General features: G+C 30.9%; 2 protein-coding genes and 1 long non-coding RNA gene across 4 annotated transcripts; 2 read left to right on the plus strand and 1 right to left on the minus strand.

Annotated features, from left to right (window-relative positions):
* LOC109343780 lies at positions 2,844–15,799 on the plus strand. Its single transcript, XR_002107256.1, has 3 exons — positions 2,844–3,594; positions 5,677–5,814; positions 15,789–15,799. It is a non-coding gene; the product is annotated as an uncharacterized LOC109343780 (long non-coding RNA).
* Positions 7,052–14,585, minus strand: LOC109343779 (transcription initiation factor TFIID subunit 5). 2 transcript variants are annotated; one of them, XM_019582253.1, is made up of 20 exons: positions 14,364–14,585; positions 13,580–13,661; positions 13,403–13,481; positions 13,200–13,297; positions 13,053–13,109; positions 12,020–12,107; positions 11,827–11,936; positions 11,446–11,553; positions 11,072–11,223; positions 10,069–10,179; positions 9,910–9,979; positions 9,767–9,806; positions 9,513–9,677; positions 9,288–9,364; positions 8,946–9,062; positions 7,861–8,126; positions 7,641–7,736; positions 7,472–7,547; positions 7,273–7,356; positions 7,052–7,213 (listed from the first exon to the last, which is right to left on the minus strand). In XM_019582253.1, exons 1-19 carry the CDS (start codon positions 14,516–14,518, stop codon positions 7,303–7,305), a joined length of 2,001 nt encoding a protein of 666 aa, XP_019437798.1. In that variant the 5' UTR covers positions 14,519–14,585; the 3' UTR covers positions 7,052–7,213; positions 7,273–7,302. The 2 variants fall into 2 exon arrangements, with proteins under 2 accessions (XP_019437798.1, XP_019437797.1); XM_019582252.1 differs by having other exon boundaries at positions 7,052–7,356.
* Positions 16,340–18,702, plus strand: LOC109342621 (chorismate mutase 2-like). The gene is made up of 5 exons (XM_019580563.1): positions 16,340–16,560; positions 17,512–17,598; positions 17,843–17,986; positions 18,160–18,252; positions 18,377–18,702. Exons 1-5 carry the CDS (start codon positions 16,369–16,371, stop codon positions 18,602–18,604), a joined length of 744 nt encoding a protein of 247 aa, XP_019436108.1. The 5' UTR covers positions 16,340–16,368; the 3' UTR covers positions 18,605–18,702.

The raw sequence follows: 19,953 nt of genomic DNA on the forward strand, positions 1-19,953 counted from the left end.
AAATTTTTTTTAGAATATGTAGTTATTCCTTTAAATAAGTGCCGTTATCAAGAATTGAATATTTAATATTTTTCCAAAGATCTAATGTGTACACAGTAATGTTTTGTTGATAAAAGTTTGCAACTTGCGAACATAAAGGAATAAAGTGAATAAACAAAAGTGAGAGAGAGTAGGAGGGAATGGTCCACTGCTAATAAAAATGAATAAAAGGACGGCTAAGCACCTCAACTTTACTCCAAACTCCAATGCCCAACCAATATAGCTATATACCCTTTTTGGGTTCACATTGTACTCATTTCATGACACAACCTGGAATAGTTACCTTTTTTCATGTAAAAATATTTTGGATTATGTATTACTCCATCCACCATATAATATTATGTCAAAATTAATCTCCATTGATATGTAATCTATTCTATTTCCAAATAACTTTTCTCATTCAATTTTATACAATATATATCAACATAAATATTATTTTTCTGTGTTGCAATTTGGAGAGCATGAGAGTGTGTATGAATGATTCCATTCGTTATGTCTCCCCCAAATGACGCAGCCCAATTCCCCATACCACAACATCACTATTACATGGTCCCCACATTCTCATCATCCATCCAACGGTAGTGAAGACCTGTTTCCCATCAACGGTTCTGATCCCATCATACCTCATCCTCTCACGCGATGCATCTAAATCCGAACCACATCTCTGGTCCCAAATTTTATATTATTTTATGTCCCTTTTGTTTTTTCATTGCTTACAAATGTAAAACATGATTTAAATATATATTAATTCTATATTTTCGAATTAATAAGAATCAAGAAATACAGTAAGTGATATAATGTTTAAAACATAATATATGTGCTCCAATCCAAGTAGCATCCATATAGCCTCAACTCTTTCTTACCTTTTTCAGATTATTTGGATCCTTACCTTCATACAACAAGTTGCTTAGAAATTACATTAATACACTTTAAATTGCATTCAATGCTTTAGAAAAATAAAATATGTAAAATGCTTAAGAGAATTTAAAAGCATTCATATTTATTGCATGGGAAGACAATGAATAATTTATTTATTTATTTGGCACTACAATCACAAATTAATTTCATAGGAAGAAAAAGAGTGTGGCAAAGATGGTTTAAGTCATATTTGACTTGTTCCTAGTATTCTCTTTACTTCACTCATTAATTAAACAACAAACTCCTAAACCTAAACGATTAGACATCATTTTCTCTCTTTCTTTTACTTCACCGGTCAAGTATATCATTAAACATTTATGTCTGGATATGTGTCATGATAATCATGTTAAAAGTCCACATAATAATATTTAGAGTGACTTACACTCACATATCAACCTAATTCATATATACATATTACACTCATTATCTCTGCAAGGAGATGTAAGAGTAATATTTAAAATAAAAAACGTGTGATGCATGTAATTAAAAGTTAAACAAAATATGATATATCATTGAAAAGTTTAAATAGTATAAGAGTTAATGTATCTTCATTATTTTTTGTTCGTTATAAAATACATCAATAATTATAGGAAGATGTTTAAATCGCTCTTATGCAGTTTTTTAACGAACCAAAAATAATAAGATACATTAACCTGTACTATTTGGATTTGTCTTCAGAATAATCTATTTTTTAACTTAATTAATCTCATTACACATTTTTTTGTTTAAAAAATTGTATTTATATCTCATTCAGAGATAGTCATTTTAATACATGTAAATAAATTAGAGATGATTTATGTAGGAGCAAAAAGAATGAATTGTTTATAATTTCACTAAAACTTGAGAGGTGTGAGGATAATTTACACTAATATTTATTGGCCATATAATGTAAAATATTTTATATTGGAACTTAAACTCTTTTTCCTTTGAATAATTAGTATAAATATATCGAAGAAAACATAAAATAGCTATCTATTGAGTAATTTATGTTTCCCTAATTTACCCTTTCACATTTATAATTTCATATATATACTTCTATACTATTAATAAGCCAAAATATCATTAATAAAGCCAAAACAAGTAATAATCATCACCATGTGGCATAATTTTTATATTCTAAATTTATCCTTTTGTAACCTCTCTCATTAATAAGCAATAACTATTATAAGCTTTCACATATTGATTTTATTGCTTTCATTTTTATATTAATATATCATCAATCTTTCTCATATTATCTTATTTCTATCTTCTCTATTTCTCAATTCAAGAAGAATACACAATAACACAAAAAACATTCAACAATTCTCTCATTATTATTAGAGGTAAAAAAAATGAAAATTTGCATAAATTTCATGTATATCAATTACCACAAGTTATCTTTTTAAATCTTTACTCTCTATTGAATTTATATATTACATTTCTTATATTTAAATTATTTTTTCTTAAATAATATAACATGAAGATGATATATTCTATATTAGAAAAATAAAAATATGGATCGGCCTACACGGAGTGCTAGTCGATACGCTAGTATTTATAAATGTAATCCACACCTATTAAAGTACTTAATATAAGAGAAAGAAATGCATTTCACTAATAATATTGTAAGAGATACTTCAATAATACAACAATATAAATGCTGAATAATGTAATAAATTTTTTTTATATAGATATTACTTCAAACTAATATTAAAATTTCACAATCACATTGACTGAGTTGTGAAATTGGGTGGTAATAGATATTGATATGTGGTAATGATGAAGCAAACGTAGTCATAGTGACCATCATATAGTATTATTTTAGTGGGCAAGCATAAAATAAGGGTTTAAGAGTCTTCACTCTTCACTTCACTTTGTGTGTGTGTGTGTGGCATTTAACTATTTAAGTGTCTCTTTCGATCTCAAAAGCCTGCTCCATCTATGAACGGATCTCAAGAGTTTCAACTCTCTTGAAGGGTGCAACAAACAACCCTTTCTTCCTTCTTCCACACTTCAGATTCATGTTGCATGAGTAACAAGAGAGAGAGAGAGAGAGAGAGAGAGAGAATATCTAACAAGGTTTTTGGTTGGACTTGGAGTTTGTGGTAGTGTTCTTCACCTTTTCTTTTCTATTTTCTCCCTTCACTATGCTGCATCTGCATCTGATGCATTTTTCCTCCTTTCTCCTCTCTTATATGGCATGTTTTTTTCAAAGCTCCAAAACCCTAATAAAAAATCTTACAAATAATTCAGTTAGGTCAATAGGACTTTTGTTTTCCATTAATTGGTGTATCTTTTTTCCCTTCAGATCTGATTCCATTCTGATTTTCCCCCACTTTTAAATCACCTTTTTACCTTGTATGTTTCTAAATTTGGGTAGTACTATTTTGCATTTACATTACCACTTTTTGATTTCTTGGAACATAGAAATTGACAGAAGAGAGTGAGCACACAGAGGCACTTGATATAACTCTATATTACTGCTTTTGTGTGCTCACTTATCTATCTGTCATCTTCCATTGCTAGAAATTGATTTCATATAGTTTTCTGGCTCTGCTTCTTTTGTTCCTAACCACACCACACTATGAACCAAACATAAACCTTCTCTCTCTCATTCTTTGGTGAACCTCTCAGGAAGATCATTGTCTGCAAAAGGAGGTTATATCTTTATCAAACAGTGAAAGTTAAAGCAATGTTTGTTGTTTGTTTTGTTCCATTTTGTCTCTTACTATTTTAGGTTTGATTTTATTTATTGATTGTAATAAAATAATATTATAATATTTTACTCATTAATTACTCTTTGATCCAAATATTTGCTTATTATTATCTTGTTATTAAAAGAGGATATTGACTTCTAAGGATAAATATCTATTGCCCTAAACTGTATCTTAAATTATATATTCCGGGCCAATGATATTAAAAAAAACAGAAAAATAATAAAAATTTAATTTTTTTATTTGATATGATATATTTTCATTGATTTGAGATATAGTTTAGAACAACAAATCATTGTCAGACTTTTAGTGACCTAATAACCTTGGAAAATGAAGCTAGATTAAGCAACAATTGATGAAGGTAGATTAAGCAACAATTGTTTATTTTATTTTATTATTGTTGTCATGGAGTGTATAGTATGACATAGCATGGAATAGGACCATTCACTCACGTCATATAGTATGGTCCTCACAAATTTTCTTCTTCCTTTAATCTCTTTTCAACATTTTATTATGATTCTCATTCACTATTTTATATTCTTCACCTGCATCTCTAGTTATGATTCATTCTGGTTTATTGGTTTCAAATTTCAACTGGGTATTTTTACTGGTTTTGGTTGGTTTGTATATATGAATCTTATAAGCCTATAACCTAATAACTTTAGAGATGCTTGTGCTGTGTCTAAGAGACAGAGACTATATCAAAAAGTATGTGAGGATAATCCTTATAACTTTAGAGTATATTTATACTTAAAAACAAAAGATAGTACATAATACCAATTATCACTTCTATATTGATTATACTTTAGCACTCTGTAAGTGATGTTATCTAGGTTTTTGGGTAAGCAATGTTTTTTTATTTTTATAAATGATGAAAGAGAAAAAGAGAAATTTTAAATAAATTATTGCACTTACTCATTTGGTCTATTAGATTTAAGAAAATGAACGGTTGAGATTGAGTGTAACTTAATTTGGGTGTAAACGAATCTCTCCTCTTATTATTATATTTGTTATATATTTTCCATTTTTATGCACTTTTGTGATAACTAATTGTTCATTATTCTGTAAAAACCTGTCATTATATGTAGTTATATACCATAGCAAAGGTTTTGCAGTTATGAAACTATATTTGGAACTCTTTTATACAAAATCCCCTATATTTGGGACTTTGAAGTTTCTATTTTTATGCTTGTTTTATATATTCTTCGTTATTTATTTTTGTGGATCTTTATCTCTAATGTATGAGCTATCCTTTTCACATTTAATTTGGTTATCCTTGATGGAGACAATATACACACTCCCACTAGCAAAAAGTCAACATAAAAAGTTAATATGGTGGATCTAGACCTGGCATATATGTTTGCATTTTTATTTTATTATTGCTTTAGGTCAAATTAAAATGCTATTATGTATATGTAGAATATGTCTTTTTTTCATATATTACTAGGCTTTTTCATGAATATACCTTTATTTATAAAGATCTTAAATTCAGAGTTGATTCAAATGTTTCTTCTAATAATCAAGCTTCTCAATGGGTAAGAATTTTTCACGTTGCTAATTAAATTTAGAGTTTGTTTTGTCACATGGTTTAAATATCTTGGATCTTATTATAAGATGGTTGAGAAATAAAGGAAGATAAAAGTAATAATATGTCATATTCCACATAGAATTTTGGTTCTTTTATCTTTATTTTATTACATACATGATTATATATCTTATTCCTCTAAAAGAATGGTTCAATCCACTAGACTCATATCAAGTAAAGTTTGTAGAGAATTATTGAATATAGTCTTATTCTACAAGTAGAAAGATTATTTTTGAGATTTGAACCAATAAATATCACATATAATAATTTTACTGTTGCCAACTGATTTTTCATTTTTCTGTTTATTTAAATTACTTGGCATTAGTTGGTGAATAAAAGCATGGACCATTCTTCCAATAAAACATTCAAATGGTGAATAAGACTATGTTTGTAATTTCTTTTGTTTCTTTTTCTTTTCACATACGTTTAGGGCTTTATTAGGTCAATCTTTAGTCTCTCACTATATTTGTCTCAACAACAATGTTCTAGTTCAATAAGGTTACTAGTGAAACTTTTAACAGCAACAATTTGAAGCTTAGTAATTGGATGCAAGTATAGCTTCATAGACAAATTGTTGTAGTAACACTAACTTAGCCATCATCATCGTTTATGTGTCTGCATACTTTAGTGCATAAATGTCACTCAACACTAATTCGAGGTGGTAAAATAATATAGCAAAATTTAACATGCTTGTATTCAAATTCTGACTTTGTGAGCAAAATATAATAATTGAGTGATTGTTATTAATAGACGTATTTGAATCAACTTGCATATTATTAATTGGCATTTTTTGTTGGTTCATTTATTATTAGGAGTTAACTAGTTTCTGATCAAAGTTGCAAATGGAAATAGCCATTGTTCAGTTTATTTGAGTAATGTGTGGTAGTCATTGTTACAAGTAGCTCATATAATATTTTGATTGGAAATGGTTTTGATGGAATGATATTATAATACTCAAAGAAAGATGTTAAAGGAAGAAAATGCAGAGAGAAATGAAGTAACATTGGCAACCTTACATTAGGTTTGTGGAAATAGTTTTCACCCTTATTATAATAATTTTGAATTATTACTGAAATTCTTAGCCGCGTCTTTGAAACTCAAGTTGAAGAGTGAACACAACTACACCAACAAGCTTATTTGTTATAGTATAGAGAGTGCATGTGATTAAGTGGATGGGTATTAAAATATCATATATGTAGGGGTAGAGTAGAGATATCTAAAAAGTGCTACCTAGGGCGTTTTAAAACTGATACACTTTGCATCATTCATGAATCTTAAATAAAATAATATATATGTTTAATGATTAGTATAATAAGTGATGGTGTATACTGTATAGATATTAAGCTTGCATTTTTTTACACAAGTCCCAATGTACCAAAAAAAACTTCTTTTAAATTTTGGTACATGATTGGATTTGGCTTAGTGTTTGTTTTCTTGAAGTACTTAATATGTAATGTATATTCGATATGTAGAGCATTATATTTATATCATTATTTATGCTTCACTTAACTAAAAAGAACACAGTAATAGTACGAAAAAAGAGATACAAATCTTAAATTGATAATCTGACTTGTTGGCACTATTGCCCTGGTTTCTTTTTCTTCACCGAGATATTTACCAATCGAAAGAAGACTTGCTACTGGTTTGGTTATTTTACAGTTCATTTTGTTTGTTATGAATATTTTTTTAAGATCTTTTTTACCTTTTTGGGCCTGTCTTGCAATCAAATTTTATGTGAAACACAATTAATAAAGAAGAAATAATGAATTCTCAAACCTTGGCAGTTAATAAAGAAGAAACATATTGGTAAAAGCAGTTATCCGAAAGTTCTCTAACTGGCTTTATAAGCATGTTTTTAGGGACCCAAAAGTAATAATGGAGAAGAAACAATTGACGCAATAGTTCTTCAGAAATGAGTCATTTTACAATACATTACATAATGGTTGACAATACCCATAATAGTAGTAATAAATAGACTGTGGACCAAACAACTGAACAAGTGCAGTGAGGTGAAAATTCTGTCTCTTCCGCTTTGATCTGATATTTGTTGGACATACTCTGAATATATCAGACACTTTTTGCAAGAGCTCCAGCGGCAAACAGAAGATTTCTTCGAGAAAACTGCTTCCCAGAACAGAATATAAGGAATCACATATGATTGAATCCGCAGAAAATTATATCAATACTGTCCATGTATAAACATGTAAACCATGCATTGAAGCATTAGAGGACTTACCCGCAATGCCGAAACTGGAGTAGATTTGGTTGGCAGGGTTTTCAGTGATCTGAGTCTGCTAGCATTCCCACTTTTACTAATGAGGTCAAAAGTTAAGCAGTTAGTCTTTTCCATGGGAACAAAACTCTTGTAGAGACAAAATACATGTTACAAAATTAGACAAACTTACTTATCTTCAGTCCTTGGAACCTTTGTGCTCGTATTTACATCCCATAATTTTACAGTAGAGTCAGCAGATCCAGATGCTATAACAGAACCTTCACAGCTGTCACGTGCAACAATAATGAGTTTAGTGTTAACTATGGCTACTTCGGTAGCAACCTCAAGTCTTTTCATTTCCTTCCTAATTGATTAAAGTTAAAAATAATTTGATTTGGGTGGAGGAGCACCTGAAAGCAAGTGACCAAACACATGACGTGTGACCAATCAAAGGTGTGAGACAGCGGCCACTAGAGAGGTCCCACATCATGATTGTGCCATCTTCATCACCGGATGCCATATAGCGACCATCAGGAGACATTGCCAAAGACAAAATCATACTCCTGTGACCAACAAAAACCCGGACACACTCCCCACTCTGAACGTCCCATAGTCGAACTGTTTTGTCACTGGAGCCAGTAGCAATGTAATTGCAATTGGCATGCCATTGCACGCACTGAAAAAGATCACAAAACAAGTAAGCGTTGCTTAATACATATCGGGGAACTGAAAAACATTGCCGTGACAGCAATGTTTTGAAGTATTAGCATATAATTGAGTTTAACTAGATTAGAACAGGAATTTTCAGGAAGCTTAACTGGAAGAATGAAATTGTCTATTAATGCTTAAAGAAAACAAAGCAACAGAAAAGAAAGCGCTAATATCAATCAAATAATGGCTAAGGCAAACAATATTCCTAGAATTAAATTCTAAAGCTTTACAATATGATCATACCACCCAACTATATTCAAAATAAAAGAGAGCACCTCTTACTGATTGCAGAAAACCAAATAGATTACGAAGTGTATGAATTGTGCACTCAGGTTTCACATAAGCGGCAAAAGTGGGAAGAGATTAAAAATAAACAATACAGACATCTGAATTTATAGATCCAAAAAATTGCATTTAGATGCACACATCAATCAATTGTGAGTTGATTATCACTGACTAAGCTTTATTTTGTTGAAAACTTTATAGGTTGTCATCTCCATCACAATGCTTTTTTCTTCAAGACACCAACTTTAACCAAATTCACTTCTCACTTTTTTTTACTATAACCTCCCTTTTGACATTAGGTCAGGATTTACTTTTAATCAAAAACTGCTGAATCATAAATTATAATTGTTTACTTAAACCACTGGTATATGAATTTATGAAGCAATCAATATGCAAATAGTATTTACATGAGGCTAGTAGGAAATGTAAAACCTAAACGGAAAAAACAGGAGAAATTAGAATTTAGAACAAGCAAGAGAGAGGATGTTGGACAACTTACATCAACATCAGACAAGTGCCCTGCCATTATTCTTAAGGGCTGTATCCTGTCCATGGACCAAATTCTAGCAGTTCTGTCATGTGAGCAGCTGGCAAAATAATGCCCTAGTGGACTGAACTGCATACAGAAAAAGAAATAAACATGGCATTATAGAATTTAAATGCAGAGAATAATGTCCCAAAGGATAAACAAAGGAGGGAAAGCAACACAATATCTTGTGGATAAGGAAGAAATCAAATAATGAAACATTAGATTGAAACTTTCAAATTTTCCACTCCAGTTTGGTATGTTGTATATTTATGATTTATCATCAGAACATAATTTCAGAGGAAAGCATTTTACCTGAACATCCCAGACAGGGTAATTGTGACCCTTGTAACAAACAAGATTGGCATTAAACTTTGTGCTCCATAGTCGAACTGCATAATAATACATGTAATATTCATGGTTCAGAATATGGATCAAAATTAAAAATACCGTGTAAAAGTAACAAAATGGAAATTACTACCATAAGTGAAGAAGAAACAGGTTGAGGAAGAACATTAAAATGGGATCAAGTAAACATACTTGTTGAGTCTGCTGAGGATGAAAGAATAAAATCCCCAATAGGACTAAATGAAGCTGCATAAACTGGCCCTGAATGACCTTGAAACAATGTATACTGTCTTTTCCCACCACCTTGTCCAGGGATTTGTTGGTTTTGTGATGTGTCATTCTCATCCTGTGACATAGCTGATGATAGCAGAATTTATAACTTGGCATTTATAGCAAGCAAAAGATAAAAATAAGCCCATATTTGACATTTGCAACTACAAACTTACAACTGGATGACTGTTGTCCAAGCTTTGCCATATCCCAAACCTGCAGGTCGAATTCAAAAATAAAATCATCAGTTAAGATAAAACTCCATAGACACAGGGTTTTCTCTTACAGAAACGGAAAGATGGGGATCTAGAGAAAAAACCTTTAGCGATGAGTCAGAAAATCCTCCAGCAACCAAGGATCCATCATGGGATATTGATGAACAGCTTAAACTGTGATAGATGGCCAAAGTATAAGTGTTACGAAGCAAAAGTGAAAACATAACAGATAACATTGTTTGGCCAAGTACCAAAGACATTACCCATTGTGTGTGTTGATAAATGTGTAAAAGCTAACTGATGGCAGTGCAACGCTACTAAGTTGTACACGGTTCCGTAAATCTTCAAGGATGGAGTGTTCTACCTCAGTTGGGCTGCAATAATGCAACATTATACAATATAAATGGAATGTGAAGTTGTGAATTTACTAGTTTGCAATTATAAATCTGACCTCAAACATCTTAACCTTACCATACATAACATAGCTGACATCATATAATATAAAAAATCAGAAGTGAAGCACTTGAAAATTTATTTGCTTTTTCAATTTGTGAAATGCTTGAGTCTAAACTTGGAGATCCTAAAAGTCATTTCCCTTCAACATCCTTTCCGTCAGAAAATAAAAGGATGCATCTATAATCAAATGCCAACATTACCAAATAGCATAATTTTGTTTCAAAATAAAGAAAAGGAGTTCAGTTCTGACATATGTGCAAGTCCCATATCGGCGGGTGTGAGATATGGAACTCCCATTTAAAGTCAATTACTCCCCATTTAACAATATAGCTTTAAAGAGTGGGCTCTCCCCTCGTAACAGAACGACTTTCAGAATTTAGGGTATTAGGGTTAGTTTTTTAATCCCCGTGATGTTCTGCTTGTGGTTGCTTCAAAAGAGCTGTATACTATCACGGATATGCAGAGAGATGGGAAACTATGTTCTATTCTTAAGGGTATTTGGTCTGCTTTCTGTTTTAATGATCAAGTAAACTTGGTGATTTGACTATATGTTTATGTGTGTCTATACATACGCACAAACACATACATGCACAAATCAAATAACATGAGACGAGAATCCTCTCAGCCGGAGAAAAATATGCCTATCAAATCTCAGTTTCCTTTTCATTAGTTGTTTTACAATTATGTTACAAACATTGACTCTGTAATTCCTACTAAAAATAAAAAATAGAGCATAATTCCTTCTTTAATCCACATCCTATATATTATTTGAAAAGCATATTAAATCAAGATTTGGACTTGAGAGAATACATTACGGGCAAGGGGAGTTCTGGTTTGACTCGAGGAGCTGTAGATACAATGTTAGCTTCAGGTTTTGCACTTTTCCCAGTTGCACTTCCGCCCTTGTCCTTTTTTACCTTTTTGATTGAAGCACCTTGCTTTCCTCCTTCAATTGATCTTTTCTAAAAGATAAACATGTAAAACAAAAGTGAAAAAGCACTTGACTAATGGGTTCTAACTTCTCAGAATTAAATAAATTGAAATGCTTTCAATTGAAAAACTCATGCACACACTTTTTAGAAATTACTATAACTTGATTCTAGAAACAAATGGCACTGGATTACCCAATTTAAGCATGCAAGGAATACGACAGTCAGAGGTTTACTTTAAGAATATATATGTACCTTACTCTCGTCATTATCCCCCTCTTTTGCTTCTCCTTCACCTTTTTCAGAATCTGAAAGCAAGGCCCCAGCCTTCTCCAGCCGTTCTTCCAGAGAGTCTTCAAGCAACTATGAGAAAAGGACAATGAAACCAGATAATTACTGATTAAGTCATTAATAAATTATCAAAAAAATTACAATAGTTCCATAGTGCATATATTAAACACGCAGCATTCAACATAGTAACTTAGCTAAGAAAAATTATTAAAACAATTCATGTGGAAACCTTGGTACAAAGAAAGTTTGCAAAAACGAATAACTAGGGTCATATTAAATAAACAACCAAGATCATATCTAACTTTGTCAAGTTCTGCCAGACTGCCACTATACTAATACACTCACCCCCCAATGTACTTCTTTCTGATTTATCTGGTTAATTGCATCCTGGCTGCTTCCAGTAAGGGTAACAGCCTCTGGATCATCAGAAATTGAACTAGGTTGTCCGGGAGTAACTGTATTACAACAAAAACAATTAAGTACATGCAATAACAAGAAGTTTAAATGAGCAGATGCAAAATAAAAATAAAAAAAGTACCTTGGAAGTTAATGTGCTCATTGATGATACCAAGTATAGTGGTAGATTGCGTACTGTGCAAATGTTGCAACAGAAGCTCATAGGAATACTGACAAAACATTAAGGCGTTATCAGCTTCCCCACATAGTTGACTATTTTTATTTTAAATAAATAAAAAAGGCCACAATGATGAAAAATTAGAAACAAGTTAGCAAAAGAACCAAAGTCATCTATTTCAACAGAGCACAGAGATCTTTTATAATGTTGCTGAATTTCATGTAATGATTTTTTAAAGGGAATTTCATATAATGGTTAAATGAATGATATGAGCTACTCTTCACATATGCATGTTGCTTCCCCTAGGTCCTCAGACAAGCCAAATCCACTATGACAATATAAACATCTCAAATAGATTCTTCAATGTGTCATATTAATGCAATGAAGTGTAGTATTGGGTGCAAGCATGATCCAGCACATAAAGTCAACAAATTGGATACAATAGCATCTACCCTCCCCATACTCCACTAGGTGGGAGTCTCGTGCACATGGTCGCCATTTTTCTAAAAACGATTCAGGTGTATTCGGAATAGGGTCTGTGCATCAGGTGGCTAATCCATGTAAAGTTCAATTATCATGGTCTCTTTCTCTATGTTTCACTTGTAGATATAGAACTGTAGTATTTTTCTTCTCCCTGCATTTGAGACTCAGCGCAACAGTAAGGTTGCGTTCAAATTCTTGAAATAGCATATTCGCTTGTGAGGGTAGGGTTGTGTTCATCAATGCCGACCTACTTTTGATTTGCACTCCAAATTAAAACACAAATACGCCTATACCAAACATGTGCTCAAAAGTAAAGAATGATAAATATTGTTCAAAAAACAATTATCATTATGATGATCATTGAACACATAAGAGAAAGCACAAAAAGGGCACTAAAGATCCGGAAATTAATATAGTTGAATAAAAATTTAAAATTTGGATGTGTGAAGTCTAAACATAAATATTTCAATTATAGCATAGCTGATAAAGTAATCCAGGAGAATCATGATATTACCTCGCATATCTTAATATTGAATTTGCTCTGCCTTAGTGAATGAGCAAATTCCATTTCCTGATTAAGAAGAACATTGTAGGAATATTCAATTCAATGCTAATAGCTAAATAACCCAACAACTTCAAGAAACTTAGGGCATCAACTAACCTCCAGATGAGTAGGAGAAAGAACTCCTTCAAGTTTTTGAAGGTCACGTAAGTGCATCATTTCATGGTCTTCACGGAAGGTATTGAAAAAGTTCCGAGCTGAGAATACCAACCACAATCATGTTAACAAAAGAATAAAACAGATGTTGTAATGACAGCCCACATTGGGAACTTTGCATATGCTTGTATTAGATATACCCATACCTTCCTGAATATGCGCTTTAGCTACAAGATCCATGAAGCAATGGATGAATACTGGATAAAGCACACGAAGCAACTCATACTGCAAGGAAGTCACAAATCATGTGATAACAGCAGGAAATAAAACCAAAAAATGAAAATTGAATTTCAAATAAGATAAAAAAAACACAGGAATGTTACCTTGTACAAATCTAGTGAAGAGTAAGTCCATGTTCTTAGTCTGCTATATCCATCATGGAATCTGGCAGGACCACTCTCCAAGCTGCAAAATAAAGGGATTTAATACAAAGTACATACGCATCATAGAGAAATGACATACGACACACATTAGAATAGAACACACAGTGTGGTATAGGAAGCATGAATACAACACCAGAGACAGTAAGACAGTAAAACATGACACTGACACGGGAAATGATATTTTTTTTAAATCATAGGGCACGACATGACTGTGATGCGAGATATAAAATTGATAAAATGTTAACATAAAAGCATAAATCGTGAATTAATAGAGAGTAACAATGTGTTAAAAATTAGCATAAGTCAGTGTAAACACAATAAAATGCTACTGTTTATCAAAATTATTGTGATATTTCCATATATAACACAGTATAAAGCAATCAACACTTCTCCCACGAGATAAACGCACACGAGCTTGCTTCACACTACAGTATGCGAAACTTCACAATGTCTCCAATGTAGAGTGAACCAGCACACCTATATTATTTTCATTAAGTCAACATTCACATAGGTCACAGCACTTACATACTTCTACGCTTCTAACAATCTTACTCACACTTAGTTACATTTGTTTCGCTAATACTGGTTAAAAAGCAAATAACCATAATATAACAATAAATAAACCTAGCGAAGCTGATTAATATTAAATTCCTACTAAATGTGTGAGAAAAACAACACATAATGAAAATGTGAACAAAAAATGAGGAAAAATAGTGGAAATTACTGAGCGAAAGAAAGGATTTGGTTGCCAATATCAGAATCGGAAGGGGAGATAGTCTTGTTGAGTTGAAATTCTTCCTGAAAAACCTTCTCAGTTTGTTTGAATCCTTTCTTCTTCAGATACGCAGTTACATAACCAACTATTTGATCTTCGTCCATCTTCTTCGATTCTCTCTTTTTCTCTACTTCCTCTCTTTGATCTCAAAACCCCCCTCTTAGTGAATTTGCATTCACGGTTGGGTTGAGGTTACTTTCGGAATAAGATAAATGATAATGGGCTTGGGCTTCAGCATCTTTTGTTAATATTAGCTGAGGAAGTTTTATATCTCATATTTTAATATTCATAGAGTAAATTACATTCACATTTTATAAGTTTTAGTGAAATTAAATAAAAGTCATAAATTATGAAGATATTTTTAAAACATATACAAACCACCTTTAATTATATATATAGGTTACAATGATTACCTCTATAAGAAGTATAAGTGTAATTTCTTAAACAAAAAATAGATACATATAATTAAGTCAAACAAAATATGGTATATTATGAAGACTTCCAAATAATATACGAATTGATGTCTATTACTCTATTCATTATTTTTTATTCATTACAAACTACATAAATAATTCTAAGAATATGTTTAATAACATTCACCCTCCTTGTTTTTTAAAAATAGTTCATATTTTTTTTGTAAATAATCTTTTACTAATCATCTTGAACTCAATAATATTTCAAAGTACATAAAACTATCATCAATAATATTCAATTTATCTTGTATGTGACCTTCATGATATAAAATTGAGGTAACAATTAAGGTATTTAGTTGAACCCTTTTTTTAGAGTCATGATTTCGCATGTGACCTTTAAGACATGAACGGATTTGTTACCTTAATGTTACATAAATTTATTTTTTTAAAACACCAAATATAACCTTAAGATCATATGTAAGTTTTAATGTGGCGTATTTTTTTTTAAATATATGCATGTAGCGTTAATGTCACGTATGAATTTTTATCTTTTGCTTACCTTAAGGTCGAGATGGGTCCTTTGGTAGATAAAATATATTTGTGACCTTAAGCTCGTATATGAATGGTGGTGTGTGCGTTATTTACTCCTTTGGTGGAGAAAAAACTAATAGTAATGTTAATCAATGTCTAGAAGAGTTAGCATCCGTTTGAGCTTTGTGAATGAAAAAATATCTGCTGGAAGAATTAGCCTCATATACTTCTGCAGATGTTTCTGGCTCGCATAAGATTGCCTTCAGTACGAAAATATCGATGGGAAACAAAAAACGTTAATCAATATGCTAGGTAGCAATTAAAAAAAATTAAATGTATCCAGTGTCTTGAAATTAGGTTAGTTGGTGATTAAATTATAGTGTGAGTTCTTATCCTCAATATTTCATCCTTTTATCCATCCCTATAGTAGTATAATACACTTCCCTCACTTGGTCTGATCAAAATTTTCATATCTATCCCCTTGACCTTTATATTTATAACATTTTTTAATATCTCAACCTATTCATTTTATATCCCTTCAAAAGTGTAGGAACATGTAATCTTAGCCACAAAAAATATATAAAAGAAAATCTTAGATCTATGACTGCACCATCTGATCTGTACACGAGAAAAACATGGAAGCTTAGATTTTATTAACTACTTCCTTTTTTTTGGTGCAGTTCCTGATTCTATAGTTAAGAAATTAATCATTGTTAAATTTATGATTGTCATTCTCAACAAATATCATTCGCATGATAAAATATTTGACAAATACAAATAAGAATATAGAAAAAATAATTGATATTGCTATATTAATTATTGGGCCATGATATCAAACCAGAGTTAGCCAAATGTGTGTAATCAAATTGACCGCATTCCATGCCATGCTGGCATGCATTACATTAATTCCTGTGTCATATTATTTATTTTGTTTTGGTCATGTTTCAACATTGATGTTCAACATTAACATTATGTTTCGGTTTCTATTTTCTCTGCTTCTTCTTCACATAATGGTGAAAGGTGAATACACATTAGACTCATTGAGATCAAGTTTAGTTAGACAAGAAGACACTATCATATTTGGTCTCATTGATAGGGCTAAGTTCCCATTCAATTCTCCTACTTACACAACTTTGATTCCACATTTTTCTCTCTCATTGCTTCAGTTTCTTGTTCATAATATAGAGGCCATTCATGCTCAGGTAATTCCTACCTTCATATCATGATATCTTTTTTTTTTTTTTGGAAATTTGAATTAAATATTGTGTTTGTTTGGCAAAATCTATTATTTGTTGTGATTCTTCTGATTTATGAATCTTTGGTGTTGAATTGATTTTTTATTTTATTTTAGATATTCCACATTTCCCTATTCTGTCCATTTCCAATTTATTGGTTTGTTGGGAACTTGAGCAGTATATTTGCTATCGTAATATATTGATAATTTAGTGGCAATTTTTTTGCAATTTTTTAGTTTTTCTTTTTGTATAAACATTGGTATCTCTTCACTCTATATCTATGAGTTTCATACTCTGCCGATGTCATCCGATTAATGTTGTTCACATGAATCTAAATTTTGACATTTTAACCACTCACTAACGTCTTATATTAGACATTTTGCTACAATATTTAGTTTATTATAGCTAGAAAAGATGAGAAGATAATTTAGGAAATAAGAGTAACTAACTTGCACTTGTTAGACTTTCTTTGTCGGAATGAGATTTTCTGTCTAGGACAAGTGATCTCCATCCCTCTGTGTTTCTATTTATAGTTCTATACTGAAAGATAAAAATCAGTAGCATAAGATAAGGTAATGATTATATTATTCACCAACAATAATTTTTTCTTTCTTTTGGTAACCAAGTTTTTCAGACAACATATGGACTTCATGGAATCATGCAACCATAAGTATATCAACTCTATGTAAATCTCCAGGAGTAATTATTTTTATGAGTAAATATCCTCGTAAATCTCCAGGGATAATTATTTTTATGAGTAAATACTCATTTTAGTTCCTCATATTTTTTGTTTTAAACTAAATTGGTAATATCAAAAAATACGATTAACTAAAATGAATATTTACTCTATTTTTATTTTACATTTTGATATTGAATTTGAAAGAATATTTATAGATAAAATGATTTGCTATGTTACAGGCAGGTAGATATAATAGCCCTGAAGAAACCCCTTTCTTCCCAGAAAATTTACCACCCTCAATTGTACCAAACCACACCTTCTCACAAGTAATTCACCTAAACTCTTGTATGATTTTCAACTTTTCATTACTCATGCAACTTACGGTCGAATTTGTGAGTTGGGTTTTGGAGGGGAAAAAAGAAGAAATAAAAAGTTTCAAAGTCATCTCACAAGTGTATTTCATGTTTTCCCAAGTCTTTCATTTGATCATTTCCCTTTATTATCCTCAAAAAACTAACTTGCAAACAGACCCTTAGTGGAACATGGATCGATTTTAAACCTTGTCATTAGTTTTTGCGTCCTGCAGCTGCTTCCATTAACATAAACAAGTTCATATGGAAAATGTACTTTCATGAGCTGCTTCCAATTTTTGTTGCTTCTGGTGATGATGGCAACTATGCACAAACTGCAGCTAGTGATCTTTCATTATTGCAGGTAAAATTACCCATAAAAGTTGTTACATATATGAATATTGGATGAAGTTACCAATCAAAATAAGTCTCAACTTTCATTTTGTGAATGTATTTTGGTCCAACTCATCAAATTTTCAACAATGGACTAAACTTGTGCTTGTTTTGAAACTTTACAATTCTATAAAAAAATTGCAGGCTATCTCTAGAAGGATTCATTATGGAAAATTTGTAGCCGAGGCCAAATTTAGGGAATCTCCTAAAGACTATGAGCCTTTAATTCGTGCTAAGGTATATCTAATGTTTTTTGTGTACTACCATATCTTACCGAGTGGGAATCTAATTCATTAAGATGGCATACATACACATACCCTACTGAGTGAGAATCTCGTTTACTAAGCCGTTTTTTTTGCAGGATAGAGAAGCATTGATGAAATTGTTAACATCTAAGAGTGTAGAAGAGATGGTGATAAAGAGGGTTGAAAAGAAGGCAATGGTGTTTGGACAAGAAGTTAGTGTTGATAATGTTGTGAAGGGAAAATATAAAGTTGATCCATTAATGGTTTCTCACTTGTATAAAAAATGGTTAATACCCCTTACAAAGATTGTTGAAGTGGAATACTTCCTACACCTTCTTGATTAAAAGCCATTTCAATGCAATTAATTTAATTAAATAAAGGAATTTGGTGTTATTGTTCAAGTGATTAAACGCTTTTGTGATTGTTTGCCAATTTCTTATGGTTTCAGCTTATAGGAGTATTAATAGCTTTTTAACTATTTTTAAGAGTTATAGATTCTTGGATAAGTAGGACTGAATAATCTCTTTTTGTGTAAATAATCTCCACTCTGCACTTTAGAAAGTAGATGAATGAAACCCAAAAAAGTAAATTGAAGATTTGAACAAAATAAAGGAAATAATCATCTAAAGTTAATTTGATTCTAAAATGGACATGTTAATTTGGTAAGATGGAAAAGAGATTACAGAATCAGACGTTAAATTTCATTTGGTTTTTTTGTTTGGGCGTGTATCCTCGTACGAGAAGCAATTTTGTTCGAACCGGGAACATTCACATATATGAGAAGCTAACTTTTACAATGAATATTTTTTTCATTCATAAGACTCGAACCAAGACCTTGTTTAATGAAAATTAAATATGTATTATTTGAACAAACACTCGGTAAATTTTATTTGGTTTGATTTATAAATTATAGAATCAACATTTGTAAATTATAGAATCGGTTATAGTAATTCCACTTGAAAAAAACTATAATAAATATAGTTTTAATAATAAAACCATAGCTATGAAATTTATAAATGTAATAATTTATATGAAATAAAAAATGATGGTATTAGAAGTTGAGAAATAACAAATTTTCTTAAACTTTAACTATTAAATTTCACATGTCACTTTATTTACTATTGCTAATAATGTATTATTCTTAACCACTTCCATATAAAATTATTAAGATAAAAAATCGAATCATTTTTTATTTATTTTCACTTGGAAATTGATTTTTTGGGAATAAAACAGTAGCAATTTTAAATAGGAAGGATATCTAGTTATTCTAACAGTGAGTTAAAAAAATTAATTTATATCTTAATTATTTATTTTAGAAAATTCCAATAGTAAGATAACTAAAATGTAAAATATTTTTTTTAACTTACCTTTTATTTCCCCTTTTTAAATAACAAAAACTTGAGATGATATAAGAAGTTTATTCTCTAATAAAGAACCTTTATACTTCAATTAACATGGTTCGGTATACCTTTTTTTCAACCAATTCCTCACGTCAAACATTTATTCTTAGAATCTGATGGACTAATCCAAATTAAGTGTATGTTTGATAATCAACGAGATTACTTTTTAGTCAACAAATAGTTTATTTGGTAAAATAAATTCACTAAGTTTCACAATAAAATTTAATTAATAAGCAACTAACTTATAACCTCATATTTTATATGGTACATGAGATTATGAGCCGGGTGAGCAA

Source organism: Lupinus angustifolius, chromosome LG03 (assembly GCF_001865875.1).
Source record: "Lupinus angustifolius cultivar Tanjil chromosome LG03, LupAngTanjil_v1.0, whole genome shotgun sequence".
Lineage (NCBI taxonomy): Eukaryota > Viridiplantae > Streptophyta > Magnoliopsida > Fabales > Fabaceae > Lupinus > Lupinus angustifolius.

Bases quoted from the DNA above. Each gene is read 5' to 3' on its own strand.
- LOC109343779 (XM_019582253.1), bottom strand. From the start codon at position 14,518: ATGGACGAAGATCAAATAGTTGGTTATGTAACTGCGTATCTGAAGAAG. The intron at 11,224-11,445 runs GTACATATATAT...TTTATCTTTTAG, and splicing joins GGGATAATGACGAGAGTAAG to AAAAGATCAATTGAAGGAGG. The intron at 8,127-8,945 runs GTAAGTTGTCCA...GATCTTTTTCAG, and splicing joins GGCACTTGTCTGATGTTGAT to TGCGTGCAATGGCATGCCAA.
- LOC109342621 (XM_019580563.1), top strand. From the start codon at position 16,369: ATGGTGAAAGGTGAATACACATTAGACTCATTGAGATCAAGTTTAGTT. The intron at 16,561-17,511 runs GTAATTCCTACC...GCTATGTTACAG, and splicing joins TAGAGGCCATTCATGCTCAG to GCAGGTAGATATAATAGCCC. The intron at 17,987-18,159 runs GTAAAATTACCC...AAAAAATTGCAG, and splicing joins GTGATCTTTCATTATTGCAG to GCTATCTCTAGAAGGATTCA.